Source organism: Patagioenas fasciata, chromosome 2 (assembly GCF_037038585.1).
Source record: "Patagioenas fasciata isolate bPatFas1 chromosome 2, bPatFas1.hap1, whole genome shotgun sequence".
Taxonomy (NCBI): domain Eukaryota; kingdom Metazoa; phylum Chordata; class Aves; order Columbiformes; family Columbidae; genus Patagioenas; species Patagioenas fasciata.
In genome coordinates, this window is record NC_092521.1 from 23,637,297 (window position 1) to 23,656,320 (window position 19,024).

The 19,024-nt window shown below is 39.5% G+C and overlaps 2 protein-coding genes across 6 annotated transcripts in view; one reads left to right on the forward strand and one right to left on the reverse strand.

The window, feature by feature from the left end:
* Positions 1-4,546, forward strand: part of RNF19A (ring finger protein 19A, RBR E3 ubiquitin protein ligase) — a 63,666-nt gene extending 59,120 nt beyond the window's left edge. For all 3 annotated transcript variants that reach the window (XM_065831033.2, XM_065831032.2, XM_071803904.1), the window contains 3 exons: positions 231-444; positions 1,835-1,978; positions 2,316-4,546. In XM_065831033.2, the coding sequence (XP_065687105.1) occupies positions 231-444; positions 1,835-1,978; positions 2,316-3,006 (1,049 nt within the window). In that variant the 3' untranslated portion in view covers positions 3,007-4,546. The remainder of the gene's footprint in view (positions 1-230; positions 445-1,834; positions 1,979-2,315) is intronic.
* Positions 4,547-10,081: 5,535 nt separating this feature from the next.
* SPAG1 (sperm associated antigen 1) overlaps positions 10,082-19,024 on the reverse strand; it is a 39,605-nt gene continuing 30,662 nt past the window's right edge. For all 3 annotated transcript variants that reach the window (XM_065832744.2, XM_065832746.2, XM_065832745.2), the window contains 5 exons: positions 18,851-18,992; positions 17,824-17,950; positions 14,391-14,555; positions 12,109-12,483; positions 10,082-11,954 (listed from right to left, as the gene is read on the reverse strand). In XM_065832744.2, coding sequence (XP_065688816.2) covers positions 11,823-11,954; positions 12,109-12,483; positions 14,391-14,555; positions 17,824-17,950; positions 18,851-18,992 — 941 coding nt within the window. In that variant the 3' untranslated portion in view covers positions 10,082-11,822. The remainder of the gene's footprint in view (positions 11,955-12,108; positions 12,484-14,390; positions 14,556-17,823; positions 17,951-18,850; positions 18,993-19,024) is intronic.

Below are 19,024 nucleotides of genomic sequence, written 5' to 3' on the forward strand. Positions count from 1 at the left end.
GTTACCGTTCTATCCATGGTTAGCTTTTTTGCTATCTTAATTATGTGATGTCAGGCATAACCATTATAGCAAGTACAATAAAGGTGGGGGTTTCAAGTTATATTTTTGTCACAATTATGTTTTGTAAATCCTTTTTCTCAGCATAATTTCAGGAGCAGTTTCCACAGTCACATCCTAGAAACTACTAAATTCTGCTTCCATAAGTGACAAGCCATCTTATTTCTGTGTAGATACCACTTCGGTAGCAGAGGCACGTCACAACCCCAGCATTGGCGAAGGAAGCGTTGGAGGACTGACGGGCAGTTTGAGTGCGAGCGGTAGCCACATGGATAGAATAGGAGCCATTCGCGACAACCTCAGTGAAACTGCCAGTACCATGGCCCTGGCTGGAGCCAGCATAACAGGGAGTCTCTCAGGAAGCGCAATGGTTAACTGCTTTAACAGGTAAGAGATGTGCTTTCTGCCATGATGTATCTCGTTCCATGTGTAAGCAGAGGAAGTGGTATTACTGGGGTTTTTTGACGTTTTGTTTTTTTTAAATTGGTTCCCATTGGAAGGAGCGGTCTATAGGAGATAGTGACAGTTCATCTCTGACAAGCTTGCTGATTTTGAAGAGATCTTACCAGACCACAGTCCTCAAAGAAGAGTTTGAATACTTTCAGGGTGAAATACTGAGCTCCGGCTTCCCAGGAGAGCAGTCTTCACCCAGCAGAGGGAGGCCCCTCATGTCTAACACAGGCGTGTTCTGTGCATCTCACCCCAAAGTCAGAACTGCTGACTTGATCAGTAGTGCCCACGTCCTGGGCTGCGCCTGCAGAATGCCTGGATTTGGAATGGACTTGGGCAGGAAAGGAGGCAGCCAGGCGCCTGGCCCCGCCGAGGTAGCGGCTGCTTGTCACTCACGTGCTCTGTGCCTCCTGTGAATTGGGGCCTTGCTGTTTCTTGGCTGTCCTGCACCCTGAAGAGAGTGTGTGTCTGGAGAGGATTGTTAACATTTAAGGTTCAGGGTGGAATTTGCCTTTTAAATCAGGTGCTAACAGCTAATTTTCTTGAGTAATTCAGAAGTCCAGGCTATCTAGAATAAGGAGAGCAGGATGGCATCAAAAGTTTCCTTATGCTGGGACAGGATTTTCAAGCTGTGACTGCTGAATGAGGTATACCTATCCCCTTCTTTAAAGAGCTGAGAGCAGAAAACAAAAAAAAACTTTTACAATTCACTGTGAGGACACAGATGAACAAGGCATTTGGGAAAAAGCCTATGATTTCTGGTGTATCTGCTCAGCCCAACTTAAGATTGCTCAGGTTTCTATTATTTCTGTTGCAGTTGCTAACAGTACAATATAAACCAGAGTATAGGACAGTTCTCTGCCTGTTATTTGATTAGGAATAACTTTACAGCTGGAGAAATAGAACTATAGTTTCTTGAACTTATATACCCTTCTGATTTGTTTTTTTCCATTTTTAGTGAGCAGTACACTATCTGCAAAAGAATTGTAGCTAAGCCTGGAAATTGTTCTTGTAAATCTCAGGGAGGAAAAAATCCAGAACCTCTGGTTAACACACAACATACTGCTTTGTTGGGAAATCGATCTGGTTTTGTTAAGGGGCGGTTTTGGTTTGTTGTTGGGTTTTTTAATTGCAAAATAGTCATTTTTGACAGGGCAAAGAGCAAACCTGTTTCAGCAGGGTAAATATGCACATCTGTACTGGAGTCACTAATAAACTTTACTTACTACTGAATGGTGGAGAATCTGTACAAAGTGACACTAATTTTGAACTAGTGCGCTTTAACTAGTAGCAGCAGTATATGCAACTCTTTTTCTTTCTCTCCAAGACTGGAAGTACAAGCAGATGTGCAGAAGGAACGATACAGTCTGAGCGGAGAATCTGGCACAGTTAGCTTGGGAACAGTTAGTGACAACGCCAGCACCAAAGCAATGGCGGGATCCATTCTGAACTCCTACATCCCTTTGGACAGGTAAGAGAAATGTGCTGAACACAGAAGATGAGGAAGCCTTGCTTATTGAAGGATACTCTAAGCATGCCTCAGCTGTTATACTTTTATGATTACCCTTTCAGACTGCAAATTTTATTACTAATTGAATTATATACAACTGCTTATATTTGCCAAGGTTATTTCCAAAGAGGAACACCATACTATAGCTCAGTAAAATGTTTGATTTTTCAGACTTCGTGTTTTCCTTTGGGCTGTTAATTTGTTTAAATGTTTAGCTTTTCTAGAATAACTGACATCTCCCTGACTTTCTTTTGCTATGTATCTTGGAAAGCAACTCATGAATTCTTTCTTGTTATAGGGAAGGCAACAGCATGGAAGTGCAAGTGGATATTGAATCCAAGCCAGCCAAGTTCAGACATAACAGCGGAAGCAGCAGTGTGGATGATGGCAGCGCTGCCGGCCGGAGCAATGCTGGGTGTTCATCGGCCTGCTTGCCAGAAAGTAAGTCTGGTGCCACCAAGTGGTCCAAAGAAACAACAGCAGGAAAAAAATGTAAAGGTAAGCTGAGAAAGAAGAGTAGCATGAAGATAAATGAGACGAGAGAGGACATGGATGCTCAGCTGTTGGAGCAGCAAAGCACAAACTCCAGTGAATTTGACTCTCCCTCTCTTAGCGATAGTATTCCATCTGTAGCAGATTCTCACTCGAGTCATTTTTCTGAGTTTAGTTGCTCAGATATGGAAAGTATGAAAACCTCCTGTAGCCATGGTTCCAACGACTATCACACTCGCTTCGCCACAGTCAGTGTTCTCCCAGAGGTGGAAAACGATCGCTTGGAAAACTCTCCACAGCCAAGTGGAATCTCTGCGTCTGTTCCAACAGCCCCAAGCACTGACGTTCCACAGCTGAGTTACATTGCTGAGGAAAGCGTTAATAATGGATCTTCGGCAGATGTAGATTTAGGTGTTGGTGAAGCACTGAAAGAAGCAAACAACAACCATTCACAACATGCTGGGGAATTAAGCGCTGCTATTCAGACTGAAATCTAAGCCTATAAGTGCTGCAAAAATATATTTACCACTAAAGAACCCTGTCTGAAAGCTGGTTGAATTACACACAATTTCTGTAGGTTTCAGGTGACCAGCAGAAGCAAGGTTTTGATACAACTGCATTTTATATGTTCTTGTCTGATAAGGCAAAATACTTCGTATGGATCTTAGACCTGTGTGAAGAGACATGAAGGCTTTAACCAAGTGCATTACAGCAGTACAAATATGTCCATGTTTTGTATTTTTGCCACAACTTTGCTTGAAAGCATATGCTTGGTGTATTTAGATAAAAATTGGTAAATTCTTAATATGTTAAATGCTGAAATGAATAATATGTCCTGCACTGTTCACTTGGAAAATATGGGGTTTGGGATAAATGGGTGTTAGTTGAGCATTAGTGACTTAAAACCATTCTTGTGTGAACTCTAAGGGAAGCAAAAGTTTTGTGGAGACCTATACAAACATATTTCAGCAGTGAATATTCATAATGATAATTTTGTTTCATAACTGGACACACTGTATTTAGAATGCATGTAGAATGGACTGCATACTTTCAGATGGATGTAGCCTGTGTCAGAAGCATTTGTGTGTACATTTTGAGCAAGGTTATGGCATTCTACTTAATTTCAAAACAGAAGAAATAGGTACTTAATGTGTGGTAGAATGAAGATGTCACCTGTGAAGAACAGTGGGGTTACTTATTTATTCATGCAACCAACCATGCAGCAGATAAGGCTACTATATAGAGTAGAAGAACTGTAAAATAATCCGGTCATTTATAAGCATTGTAGAAAAGCAGATGTAGTCACCTTTCATTAGGGGGAAAAACGATGCCCCATCAATTCTTGGTGCCTTTGGAAAAGACTGGGTTTGAAGTGCCTGGTCGCTTGAGGATTTTACTGTAATGTTTTCCAGAATGTCCTCTTTGGCCACCTTGGATCACAAAAGAAGGTTCTAGTGAATAAAATGACTGTGGTAGATAATTGTATAAAAATAATGAAGTATTTGCCTACCAAAGACTCACTCAGGCTTTAGTGGACGTGACATCTCTTTGCAAGACATGCATATCTTCGGTCCCAGAATCAAAGTGCAGTGCAACGACTGCCAAAGTGCAAAGATGGGTTCCAAATATGCTGGCTTTTTTCTTTTGCATATGGAAGATGTACAGCTGAACACACGCTGAAGTTGGCCAAAGCGCCTGCACTGTTTAACATTTTTTTGCTATGTAATTCACTTAAACTAAAAAAAAAAAAAAAAAAAGAATTGTGAATATCAGAATAACAGTTAACAATGTTCTGTCTTGTGTTTCATGTGTTGCCATTATGGTGCTACTGGAAGTTTGATGGGATAAAAAGAAAATGCCATGAGCTGCAGTCCTCTTCCATGACTTATCCTCACAAGTTTTGGTAATATGCTTATAACACTAGTGCCAGTTACGTTATTTGATAATGCTTGTTACAGTATTTGTATATTTGCAATTCAGTTTTGCTCAATAATATGCGTGTAAACTGCATATCTGAAATAAATGTCTAAATACTGACTTCTAGTGGTCCTTCACTGAGTGTGCTGGTTGGCCTTGTAAAAATGTGTTACGTTCCCAGAAGGAGCTGCTTGTCTGTAAGGTGCCAACTGCTGTTGTCTCTTGTTGCCTTTAAACGTTTTCATTTTGTTAGGCGTGCTTTGGAAGTTGAATGTTTAACACTTTGAAATATAAGATGTTTGTACAAGATTTCAACCTGATTTCTTTTTGTTGTACAGGACCAGCGATCTGAGCTGGCTCTACAGCAGGCAGGACAGTGAACGGTTCTCTGAGAGGATGCAGCTCTGGCATAAGCTTATTACTCTAAACAAAGCTGCACCATCTTGGTACAAGGGGACAGGCTACGGTCAGATTGTGGACCTAAACTTGGGCTCTTTCTCCATCTAAAGTGATGCTTTTCCCAGTTCACACAGTCTGTAAGAATTTCATTGTGAAACACTGCAGATTGGCTGGAGTTTCTGGTAACAACTGGTGTTTTTTGCTTGGCTGAAGTGCCTGTTCATTAGGCTAATTTGGGATGCATTACAGGAGATACATCTTGCTCTGCCTCATCCCTGACCCATATGTAAGCTATATTTATATCAGAGTGCATACCAAGAGGATAACTGTTACACTCGGTCAATTCTCTACAGTTAGAGCATTTTTATATACCATTTCCAATGGCAGATGCTCAAAGCGAGGATAAGAAATAGCATGAGTGAATGTTAGTGTACCCTAGGAATGGTAGCAAGGCGTACAGGCAATTTTTGCCATGTCATCAGGCTCTCTCAGTTGGAAGTGAATGCAGATTTTATATTTTGTAGAGAGGTTGGTGTTAACAGTTTATTTCTGTGCTTTGCTCCCTGTTGGTTTTTTTTCCCCCCAGTCTGAGCACATTTTAAAAATGCACCATTACTGAAGAGTATGCAGATTGAATTAGTGTCAGCATTAACTAAATGAAGCACTTGCTGTTCCATCATCTTACTGCACCAGTTTGAATTCTGATGTAATTTTTAGGCCTATGTAGAAATGTATCTGTTACAGCCACGAGCTGGAGCATTAACCCATTCCTTAGGCAGAGGCTGGAGAAAGGAGCAGAGCGTGAGGCAGTCGTGCTGCTGTCCCTGTGCTGCTGTCCCTGCGCCACCGTCATCTGCTGAACGGGCTTCAGGGCCTTGATCTCCAAACCTCCGAGGGAGATAAACTTCTGTGCAGCGTCACACAAACGCCATCAAGTAGTCATAGCAAGGCAGAAGCTGTTTGCTCCATGCCCTGCAGCAGTCGGGGAACCTCCCCTTGGGCTTTTATTTTCAGTTTAGTTTTGAATCTGATGTCTCAAGCTTTGAAAATGTGTGACCTGGCTTTATCCAGTACCTCTGTGAAATGGCTAAAGCACATCAGTTTGTGGCAATTAATGCTCACAGCAGAGAGCTGGGAGGTGGAAACCAACTTCTGTGAGTTTAAGCCTAACTCTGAATTTCTCAGGGCCTCATTTTGGCTGTGGAGGAAATGGGAAATACGGTTTATATAGTAAGTAAACTTTATAAAAGGACAGTGCTATCTTCTGTCACTCTAAAAACATCTTTGATTATTTTATATGCCACATTAAGAAGTAACATGCTGAAATATAGGTGAGTTCTTCTGTTTACTTTTAAGTTCTTAGCAGAAAACTTTTTCTGTTTCATTTTGTAACTTTTTATTCAGAGGTAATACCATTTCATATGTGAGGCAGTCTAAACAGCACCAAGTTCAATGCAGCACTGAATTTTTTGAGTCTATTAAAAAGTAGAAGGTACAACACTTCCATTAATACAGTAATACAGAAGATACTTCTCTTGTTTATAGATCTACCAGTGTAAGAATTCAATAAAGCACGTAAACCACAGGGAAGAGCAAGTTTACATCTGCTCTCCCAACATGGTGGTGGTGCTTTGGAAATTGTCTTCGTGTTTCCTGGCCAATTCAACCAATTTATGCCAGATTGTGAATCTCAAGAGGAAATTATTTTGAACATCTGCTATATCAGAGAATACTTGAGATAGTTACAACTTCGAATAGATTAAAAACAGTCAGGAAAGCCTTTCCTCCCCATCTTTGCATATGCGGGTTTTTTTCTGTAGTAAAGCATCTGGACTTGTACATCCCTTCTTTCATTGGATCAATGTCTCAAACTTTTGCATGTATAAACTGATGACTTTTTACTGATGTGTAAACATTTTTTTACTGACTATCAAAACAACTGAAAGAGACATAAATCCAAATTTTTTAAATAGTTGCTTCCTTAGTGATGCCATCACTCTCATGGGTAGTAATGCTAGAGTTAATTAACTTAAAAATAATTTCCCAATAAAAACTCTCTTGGTTTAGGTGTTTAGGAGAGAGATTTTAGTTGCCTTACTGAAAAACAAAAGAAACCTCAAACCCAAAATATCAGCTCATATGCTATGAAATTGTCGAGTTAAAATGTATTCAATTATATTTAAGCCAAATCGTACCAGGAAGGTGGGGGGAAAGGGTGCTGCGCAGAAAATAAGGTAAAATATCCTGGGAAAGAAAGTTTGGATTTTTGGTCCCTGTTGCACAGCAACACTCTGGTGGTACCTCAGTGGCGTTAGAAGCTGGAAACTGCCTGTGCCACGTCCTGTGGACTGCGCGATGCCCCCAGCCACGGGCAGCGTGCTGCAGGAGGGGGGAAGGTGCCTGAGAGCACTGCAGGGTAAGAGCTTCCCCCTACCCGCCTCTGAGCTGATGCCTAAAACACGATCAAATGGCTACGCTGGGCTTCTCCTGAAATGTCTTAGTTTTGGATCAGGCAGCAGAGGGAACAGGGATGCACCTGGCACAGAATCCGGCCTCCTCATAGCAGCTGGAAGCTCAACCACAAAGACAAATGTCCTGCCGCACCTCACTCACGCCAGGCTGGTAACGGGATCTTTGAGATGTGATGGCCTCAGCCCCTGCCTGTGCACCAGGTACTGGCAGAAATCATTCTGGGGGGCAAGGCCAGCAAGCTGACAGGTTGTATCTTCTTTCATTGGGTCCAGGTGAGCCAGCTTGACTAAAGGACTGTTGTTGCTTCCCATCTCAACAATAAGGACAAAATTCACAACAGCCTCAATTAGAGTGGTTGGGTTTAGGTACCAGACCCATGGATGGGATTTCTGTGTCCTGAGCTCCCCTTTCCTCACAGACTGCACTCAAGATGTTTCTGAGCATACCGTTCTGTGCGCTGGGCGCTTTATCCCTTTATAATCCCTCTTGCTTACTAGCAGGATTTATTTATGAGGGTGGCATTTAACAAGCAGCAACTGAGAAATAGCACGGGCCTGCAAGGAAGTGATACTGGTGCAGGGCACAGCTGCAGCTGGAGGTTGTGCCGCATGTTGAGATGTTACAGCCCAGGGGCAGGTACGTGCTGCACAGAGATCCTGTGAAGCAGAGAATGTTTATGGATACGTGATATTCAATAGTCCTTGAGCCAGCCGTTGGGGTTTGATACCCTGTGCTGAGCTTTTGTCCCACTGGTACCTGCCCTTTGCTCCTTTGGTGGCTGCAGCTCCTGGGCAGTGAGCACAGTTACACTAATTCAAGTCACGAGTCTTCAGTTGCAAGGGAGGAAAGAGTCTTGTACCCTGCTGTTAAAAATATACATATATGTATATATTTTGTTTATTGTAGTGAACAAGTCTCAGTATTTGTTTGCATGATTCTGAAAGGCCTGGCAGCCACAAAAGAGTAGCCCTTTATTTGTGTGACTGGAGTACAAAAAGCAGAGCAGCTTCTGAGGGGTGGAAATAACTGCCCACATGAGAGCAAAGAGCGTGGTGCGCCAGCAGCTGGGCTCTCGGCAGCTCCTCCTGCCTCTGTACCACTGTGTGAGAAAAGCAAAACTGGCGGTGGTGGGTGAAGGCTCAGCACTAAATCAGCCTTTTGGCCGGAGAAGCAACTGTGCTGTGATGACGCTCATCCCCAGTAGCACCTCCGACTGTTGCCCTTTGGGTGACAGCACCTGTTCTACCTGGAGTTGGCTTCTCTTAAATATCAAAAATATTTTGAAGGGAGCAAAGCAACAACAGTGCAGACCCCTGTTCCTGGCATGCCCTATGCCCCAGCCACCTTTTCAGTGATTACATATACTTGCTTTCTCTCCACTCGTGCTAAAAACCAGAGATTTGTATCCATGAGCAAACTGCAGCCCTGGTCAGCTCACCTGTACAGGGCATTTTTACTCCGCCCTTTGCTGTATCGGGGTTGTCCAGCTTATTGCTGTATTGAGACCACGTTTCACTCGCCTGTTCCATCACCTGAATAACCGATGTTCTCCTCCGGAACAGGTTTTTGTATTGTCGGTTTTGGTTTATGTTGCCTTGTCGGTTGTGATCTATTTATTTATTTATTTAATTTTTGGTAATGGTGGATGTTAATGCTGAGGGGGTGAGTGACAGGGTAACACTGAGCTGCGATTGGGTCTCCCTGCCATGAAGCCAGGTACCCCCTTTGAGATTCTCTTGCCAATCTCAATGAAATCTGATCGAAGCAGGAAGATCACCAAACAACTGTAAGTCCTGCTGGCCTGGCGGTGCTGTTACAGGTGAAAGGCTCACCTCTCAAACTTCTTTCATTTGTTTGCTTAGCTTCATGAACCATTTTTCTTACATTTAAAAGTTGTTAACTTTTTTTGTAAGAAATATATATTTGATTCAGCTCTGAAAATGAAAATAGTAAGTGTTTCAGTTTGTTATTTCCTTGTTCTTTAAAAAAAATAAAAAAAAATATTTATTTAACTTTGGCAACTGCAGCCAAAAGTCCCCAGTTGAGACAGGTGTGAGGACCATCAGCCAGAAAAGACTTGCAGATACTACAGGTGACCTTCTGCTTAAAGAACAGATGTAGTGAAGTTTTTGTCCCCACAAATTGAGGGGCCTGCTACCTGCAGTGCAGCACGAGCAGAGTTACTACAATTCCTGTTCGATGGCTTCTGCTTCGGAGGTTCCCTCGGGAGGCGCTGGAGGAAGCTGGGCAGTCTCAGGAGTGCTGGTGGCTCCTCCGGCCAGCCGGGTGCCGGGTTCCCTCGCACACGCTGCCGCAGTTCTCCATTTAGAGCTTCTTAACAAGCGGTAATTTTAGCTTCCTGATCTGTTGATCGCTGTCATTTTTACCTCAAACTGAATTAACCTCTGTTTCGGCTGCCATTCAAACTGGAGGTATTACAAGGAAAGGTATCTTCCTGGACTACGGGGCTGCTTTTCTCTGGACTACTTTTAAGCTTCCAGTTTAATTGCCAGGGATTGATTAAAGCTGTCTCAAAATTAACTGTGATACTGTGCACTATGTATGAAAAGCCATTTGGCTATTATTTCCTCATGGGTAAATGATTTGTCAAGAACGTGCCATTTAAAAAAAATCTCTTGTCTTTTAAAGACTTTTTGTCTTTTTAGTAATGTCTGATCATCTCCTAAACTTATTAATTACTTACTGCTGCAAAGATTCTGATTTTTGTCTTCAGTGTCAAAATAAACTATACACATGAGACACCAGCTCTAGCTGCTTACAAGATATCAATAGAGCTTTTAATACGTGGGGGGTTTGGTGGCACAGAGAAAGATTTAACTTCATGAGGAGCTTCTGTGATGTGGTGGTAGCTTTTGACATTGGCTCTTATTCAACTACTGTTTTTCAGGCAACTAAGACTATTTTTAAATGACATAGCTGGTTTTTATGCTTGCTTTTAGCAAAAGAACTTTTCCCCAATGCATGTATTATTAATACAATCTTCCAGCTTACTGTTATAAAAAACACTCAGAACTCTATTAAATGAAAATCAATTAAGTTTTCTAAACCTTGTCAGTAAGTTGCACACATACAATGAACCTTCTCTAAACTACAGTGGAAAAACAGACTGAAATCACTAACACAGCAATCAGCACTTGTGAATACTTTGCCACCATGAGTGGAGAGTGAAACTGGCACTTTGGTTGAGTACAATAGGTTAGATGAGCTATAGATCTCGAACACATTATAATATCAAAAAAAGAGGAAATTTAAAACCAAACGACATCAGCTGTACTGACAGTGTTCTAGGAATTAAAGGCCTTATGCTTGGCACTCTAATTCAAGACAAAACTCCTAATCACATGTCAGAACTAAAGCCTGAAGGGTGTAGAACAAGGCAGAGAATTCATAATTGTACTTTTGGGAAAAAAAAAAATTATTTTTTTAATTAATATACACCTGAGAACATTTTCATTAGAACAACATCCTTAATGGTATTTCTGCAGTGTTAGTGAGTGTGATACACATTTATACCATATGTTCAAACAAGGTATTGGGGTATTAAAAAAAATTAAAAGCTTCATCTTGAAAAAAGGAGCGTTGTCAGAATCAAATATAAAACATAAGTACTGCCCAAAATTAGGAGAAAAAAAAAAGCCATACTGGTCCACAAAATGGTTTTACTTTTAGCTTTATGAATATGTCTGTAAACCTAAATGGCTGGTGTTCTAATTAATCTGATTACAAAACTTAGAGTTGAAAATTTTGGTTGCTAAGTGCAGCCACTCATTCTCCTGTTTCCCACTGTCCCTTTGAAAGTTGCAAACCAGCATCGCACACACACAGAAACAAAGAATTCTCTGTGCACTGAAACTTACTTGCTAATATTTTTAAAAACATACCCATTTAATTAATAATTAATCATTTTGATTCAAAGCGTTCTGTGACAAACTAATACATAGCTCTTTCACCTTTGCTGCTAAATTGTATTGCACCAAAAATATTTCAATCTGTTTTGTACAGAGCAGGGGTAGTGAGGAAGCAGATGGCCTGTAGTAGTTTAGCTGAAAAATATTAATACTTTCTGTAAACTCATTTTAGCAAAGCTATTGCTAACTGCCCCGTTTATCTTCTTTATCACAAGAACATACAACTCACAAAATAATAAAACAAATGATGACTGAAAGTGTATTATCGTACCATCAAGACATTTCACACACTAGATATAATGCAAAATATATTTTTATATATATATAATTAACACAACTATATAAAATCAGTATGCTAAATAACATGAACTCTTGTTACTGAACACAAAGATATGCATTAAATTCTAGAGATTAAAAATGTATACAACTACAAGAAAAAAAGCAGCAAGTTTTAAATGTGCATATGCTGTCAAACCAAAATAGAATTCAGACAGTGTGGGTGAAGACCCACTTCAACCCATGCAAGTCTGCAGAGGTCAGACATTCATCATCTCAGAAACATCAACTATATGCGTGCAACTAATAATTTTAACTTCTTAAAGTTCATAAACCTTTTTAAGGCTCTCAAGATCTTCCCAGGAGTACTGATGATTCTGGTTTTCTGAAAGTGCGTCGAACAGCTGGTGAACCTGCTCTTTTTCATTTTTGCTAAGTAGGGCCAGCACCACCTGAAAAAACAGATTATTTTACAATTAGTATGGGCTGACTGAAAATCACAGTATTTGATGGAGATACATATTAGTGCATCATTTCCTTTTATGATATGAAAATTTCCTTTAGGTTTCAGTTCAACTGAAGTATCTATTCCATCTAGGTTCTTACCTTAAATCTTTCTGCTTTGCTCAAGTAGAAAAGGTGCTGATATACAAGACCAGGATCTTTTCCAACTACATAATATTTCAATGACTGGATAAAAAGCAAAAATATTTCTCCTTCAAGTTTGTTACTTAGCAGCACTGGCAACTTTCTTGGATCGGTAACTGTTAAGAGCTCCGCACAAGCAGCTTTATCCTTACTGGTATTTACTGCATTTATAATCTGACCAAAGTCATAAGCATTAGCTGGTTCAGAAATATGCAGTTTCTCAGAGGTCTGCGGCGGCACATTCATTTGAACTGTTTCCTTGGAGGCAACATCACCAGTCACATCTTCTGATGTAGCAAACCGTCTCTCTTCCTGTTCATCAGAGTCAGTCACCTTTGCAAAGAAAAGGGCAAAAAATCATTTTAATGTGGGTAGTTTGAAGCTTCTTAAACTGTATGCATAATGCTGCTGCTAAATTAAAGTTACTGTTTTAGAAAAGAAAAGAAAAGAAAAGGCATTTGTGTTCCTTTATGTCCTACTTCTCCCAAGAACAGCACCTCTCTAATTCACCTTGAAAGGTTTGTAGTCAAAGTGCCTATTTTACATTTCCTTTCATTGTTTGGCACCAACCAGAGACCACTGTGAGAAAGCTAAGGAGGAGTGTATACGTACATAAATGTGAAGCTGCAGAAGACAAGCGGAACTGAAGCTTTGTCACCAGATACCCGTGTTCCGTACCACTGCTGTGCACACGGCTGCTCTGCCAGGTTGTGTTTGCAGTCTCGCTGCAGGATAAAGCTCAGCATGGTCTGACTGCCTCAACATCCATTTCACTTCTCCAGAAGCCCGTACCAAGTTTTATTAATCAGTCACTAGAAAATCAACCATGGGTTCAACTACATTTGCTAAAACCCATTTCAAGCTATCAATCAAGAGTTCTGGAATTAGCATAAACTGACTAAATTCTCATTGAATGCGTTCTCTTCAACTGATGCCAAGGTTTTGGGAAAGTCTGAAGCTACTGTACTGCATAGTACAGTGTTGTGCTGTGAGCTAGCTTAGTCATTTTTTGAAAATACTACATTGGGCTTACAGACATCTTGGTTTATTTTTTCAACAAACCTTGCTACCAGGAGAGAAATCTCAACTGCCTTATTTATAATTATAGCTTGATTAAAATGGAATAATAATGATAAATCCCAGTTTCTAATCAAATTTTCCTTTTCCTTGAAGTCTGTTTTAATAGAACTACCTTGTTCTACAGCAGATAAGAGGGGGAAGGCTCTCTAAGGTGGCTTCCTGTCCCAGCCCTGCAAAAATTACCACTGCCAGTAACACAGCTGGCTGGTGCCTGAACAATGCAGTCACTTCCCAAACCTCCTCTAAACACTCTCCGGGTCCCTTTGTTTGTCACAACTCAGGGCTTAACTAATGCTACAGCCGGCTTACACTCATTACATAAAATCCCACAAACGCGTGACAGTGTGAAATGTTTCAATCAAACAAGTTGTTTCTATACTAATAACTGCAGTTTCAATTATACCACCATCTGGAAATTACATTATCAAATTACAGTATCACTGTACCAGACTGTAACTGTGAATTTTAACCATATATTTCAAAATGAAGAGGGAAAAAACCCCCCTCCTTAAAGGACCAGCAAAGCTACAATTCCAAAATCTCAGATGACTGAGAAAATCCTTTCATTGCCTAATTCTCTGCAGAACGCTGCAAGGCTAACATTTTGAGCCAGTACATAACATTGCAGCACTTACTTCTTTTATAGGACCCTCCAGATATTTTACCCATACTCTTGCTCTTCAAGGCAGCATTTCACTCTCCAGACCAGTGGCTTTACTACGTGCACCCGAGCGGCGCCTGCTGACACTGAGCCTTGGCCAGCACAGCCCCGGGACTGCCCCGCTAGCACAGACTTTAAAAGCAAAGCTGCTATTTGACAGCCATATTCTGTACAGCACAAATTTCAAAGTCTGAGCCGTTTTTTTTTTGTTTTTTTTTTTCTTACAAGGAGCATATCCTCTAGTCTAGTGCCATCTAAATGTACCTTTTTCAATTTCTGCTGTGGTTCTGAATACAAAGCAGTCCAAGCTTTACTATAGAATGCAATGGACACCAAACACATCATACGCAAAAATCCTCCAATATGCCCTTAAAATAACATGAAAAATACAAACCCACTTCCAAAAACAGCAGAGCTAAGAAGTGCAAAATAAAAGCTTTAATATTATCTCTTCGAATGTGTAGCTTCTGTACACTCTTCTAAAAATGAGCTGGTATACCTCTTGTATGGTTATTTTCTTCCTTTGCTTTTGTTGACCGCCAGCTACAGCACTGTTGTCAAAGTTAAGCAGCTGCGTCACCTCCTCTAGTCCCCTTTTTGCTTCAAGAACATCTGGATCTATCAGAAGTACTCTCTTGAAGTCATCAACACTGGCTTGATAATTCTGTAAGTAGAAGGCAATTTTTTTTCACAAGCACATCACTAGAAAAATAAATTTGAACTACCATACTGTCCTGTACAATCAGGAAAAATAAAAATGCTAAAATCTTGACATTAGGTAGACAAAAATAATCTAAACAGAGACAGTGTAATTTCATTAGAGAGAAAAAAAAGGAAGTGAGGTTGAGTTTGAATGAGCATTTTGCAACTAAATACTTCTGTATTAAATATGCAATATGAAATCATTTAATTCAAGAAACATATTGCCTGTATCAGAGAATAGATTACTGAAGACTTATAATTGGTTACAGTGTAACACTTCCTGAAGATTAATATGAGTCTACCAACAGTTTGCATATTCGCCTTGCTAAAAAAATATTTAAATCAATCTTAGATGAAGAAGATACCTAATCTTCCTGGGCTTCAATCCGACAGACCATCTCTTACAGTTTGAGAAGGGAAATTTTTGGTAAAACTTGAGAAGACTGGGATTATGTTATGAACTCTGGGATAAACAGGGTTATAAGGACAAACATGGAGAGGCATCAGGACACAGCTCCTCAATAATCAGTCTTGTCATTTGTTTAATGTTTCATTACAAATTTTGACACTAAGAATTATGAATTTTTAGAATAAATTTTCTGGAGAGACAAAGAGCATCAATTCTGAGGAAGACTGGAGTATCACGTAAAAAAAAAAAACAACAAAGCACCTTGAGGGCTGGAGTATCAAAAATAAGCATGAAATGTAAAAGTAAACAGCAAAAGACCATGCAGACAGTAAAAAATCAACATAATTTCTGTGTGTGAGGGACCCAGTATTTCTTCTGTTCCCAAGCAGCATCATAATGTTACTATAAGTCATTCATACTGTTATGAAAAAACCCTCATGTGCCAGCTGAGGTATTTCCTCAGCATCTCAACTGCAATAAAAGCACTGGTGTGCAAGTCACTCATTTTCTCTTGCCTACATGGAATAATTTGTTCAATACTGATGACCAGTATTCAAGGTGCAGAGACACCACAGTAAACCTGTAAGTGAACTGAAGTCTCCTGTATCATGAAAGAAGAGTAAGGGAACTAGAGTTATTTAGCCTTAGCAAATGAATGCAGAAAGGGGGCAGATTGCTTTCATCAGGAAACAACTACTAATTAAGCTAAACCATTTGAATTACAGATGTGAAGATTCACAACTACAGAGAAACGAGATTCTGGAACAGATTTCTGAAAAACTATCACAAGGGTCAGCAAACAACCAACTCTCCTGGGTTTCAAACTGCAGTCTACCAGACTTCTCAACAAAAATCGCACAGGACGGTGGTACCCAAAGCAAGAGATTGGACTATCATCTGTAGGAGATGCAGCCCAAGGTCCTGTGTCCTACCTTATAGGCCTAACTCATCACAGGAGCATGACTTTTTTCCTTATCTTCCCTTAGCTACATCTCAGTAAATCTATTAAAAAAACCCTCATTTACTACATTAAATTGCACTGCAGCTTTTGTGGTTAAAAATATGGATATTTATACACGAGTAACACTTCCCAGCTTAGTTAGGTCTTTGCCAAACTACATGCTTTTAGCTCTTAAAATTTTTCATTACAGAGTCATTTATCAACCTCAAACCACTTTTGTTGCTTTCTCTGGTTTTACGAATCACTCACATCCCAGGAATTAGCAATAATGAAGGCATTAAATTCAACCATGACAAAACATTTTGGGAATCCCCAGTTCATACTGTTCTGACCGCATCTACGAACAGCGTGTTTCAGGTTATGTATTCAATAATACAAAAATAACTTTTTTTCCTAGGATATTCAAAAAAGCAAAGTTATTTCTTCAAGTCGTGACATTTTTCCCTAGTGTGTCATTCCCTTTTTTTGAGTGGTAGAATCACCATTTACCTTTGCTCATATTTCTACTTTTTTTCATCAACTTCAACAACATATGGTTACAGATGATTAATACTAGGTAGCTTCATACAGTTACAGCAAAGATTTTACACTACACTAAGTCTTTTTACCTTCTTTGAAAATTAATTGGAACAATTTTTTAAAGTTTCATAGCTACTGTAACAGAAGAATAAATTTATCACAAACAAAAGATCCCATGGTTGCTATGACTTGCATTGGAATCACAACACAGGATGAGAATACGCTACTATACTGCTAAGCACAAACAGTTGTCATCAGGTAATTATTCTAAATGGAGAGACAATCTGTTAATTTTTTGTTAAGGCATCAAACATAATGGAGGTTTGAAGTAAGTATTCATTTGATGGACACTGCTGGAACTTGGTGGACAGTTGGAGTGACCACCTCCAGATTAGAAGGAGGAACATGGCAGAAAGCACTTAAGGGGCTTGTTTAAAGACGTGCAAAATTTAATACAAAGTAGATGCTGTTGGCTGTCATCCTGAGACAACAGAACTGAGAAGCTGCTCATCTAGTATGGGGTGAGAGCTGACAGGCAGGGTAAGGATTGCTACGAAAAACTTATGAAGTGTATAGGTTAATTAACATCACTGAAGAAGGGGAATCATCAGACAGACTGACAAAAGGAACAATATCGTTCAAGTGTTGGAACATGAGACTTACAGTCACATTCAGGGTGGATATGAGCAATATAAGTCTGCACTTAGGAAGATCAGGTAAAAGGATACTCAAAAACCTGCATGTGAGATGAGCACAGTACAAACATCACCACCGTGTAGATGGAAAGGAAAAGGTTGAGTCCTCACACTGTCCACAGACTGAGGAAACAGGTTACTGACAAAGGATCACCAAGTGTTTGCAGAACGAAGAGAGTGAGAACGAAGATAACTGAAACCCTGGTTTAATACGACAAACACTCAAGTCTGAGCAGATGCCAAGAGACAGCTTGTGATTTTAGTTTGGACAGCTGAAGAGAGACTAGGAGAGAAACCATTTGTCATCAGCAAAGATACAATAAACACCTTGACAGAAAACAACAGACTGGGATACCCAGAAGATTAAAACATTACAAAAGAGCTGAAATTTGCTTCACCAATCTCCAAACCTCATTTATTCCAATATTCTTGTATTTTCTCAAATTACTACAAGTCAACATGAACATTTTTATGTTGCAAAAAAAATTATACGATATTTTGTGCATACCTAATGCTCTACAAAAGCAACAAATCATCAGCACTGCATACTTTGTATTCACCCAGACTGCAACTACCTGATTGCCTTTGAACAGGATAAGCAAGTTTAGAAGTGCTTAAGAATACCTGCCATGTTGTTTTTCCTCACCTGTAATCCTTTGTATGCTAGGGCTCTTCTATAGAAAGCTTTAATGTTAGAATCTTCTATTTGAAGAACATGATCACAATCCTGCTTAGCCTCTTCATATTTACACAGTTTCAAGTAACAGAGAGCTCTAACACAGAAAAACAGAATACACTGCAATATAAATAAATTCTACAGCGTTGTAGTGCCAACAGTATCTGACTCTTACATGTTAATTACAATACTTCACACAATTCAGTCTCAATGTGGTATTTTTTAAAGTACATTAAAACCAGTAAGTTATTAATAACATCACCAGATGGATCTAGAGAGATGGCAAATTCCTGCAATAAAAATCAAAGTTCAAGTATGACTAATGCTTAATGTTATGCAGATATGCAAGTATTTTAAAAGTAGAGCCTATGTTAGTATGATAGTACAGAGGTGGATATAGCACGGATTTTATACAAACATTCTGAGTAAAAAAGTGCTCCAGATTAAATAAGCAACACTGATTTCTGCATCTAATTATTACCTGGAAGTCTCCTGTTCAATTACTGGCCTAATCAAATCCTTCTTAGTTTGTGAAAGCTGATAAGATTACAGCATAAAGAATCATGCTGCAGAATTAGATCAACCTTTAAAATAATGCTGTTGTATGACCAGGTTCCTGCTTTTATTTGCTCAAAACGTACATTTTCTCTGAAGTATTACTCTTTGCATTGAAGATACTGCTACTGCATGTCGGCTTTTAACTAAAATGATACTAGTACTCTCAAAAAATGCTGCAAAATCCTATGTTAATTGTAACTTTTACTATTGCTTACTCTATTTATATATATATATATATATCTCAATGACATTAATCCTTGCTCCCCTGAGAAAATAATGCAGTTTTACAAAAAATCCATTTTCTTATTAAAAACACTCATCAAGTTTGAAAAAATCCTTTTTTTTACAACATTAACTGAAGTGATGAAAAATCTCTATTTGCAGTGATTAACAGAACTATTGTTATCCCACAAAGTAAGGTTAGATTTTGGATCTTTACCTGTTAGTGTAGACTGTACATTCCTTGGTGTTTAACTTCATGCATTCGCTGTATTTATTTGCAGCTTCTTCATATCTACCCTTTTTTATAAAATCATTCCCTTCATTTTTTAATGTCTTGAACTTCTCCTCAGCTTTCTCACCTACATTACAAAAGGACCACAGTGTTAGGTAA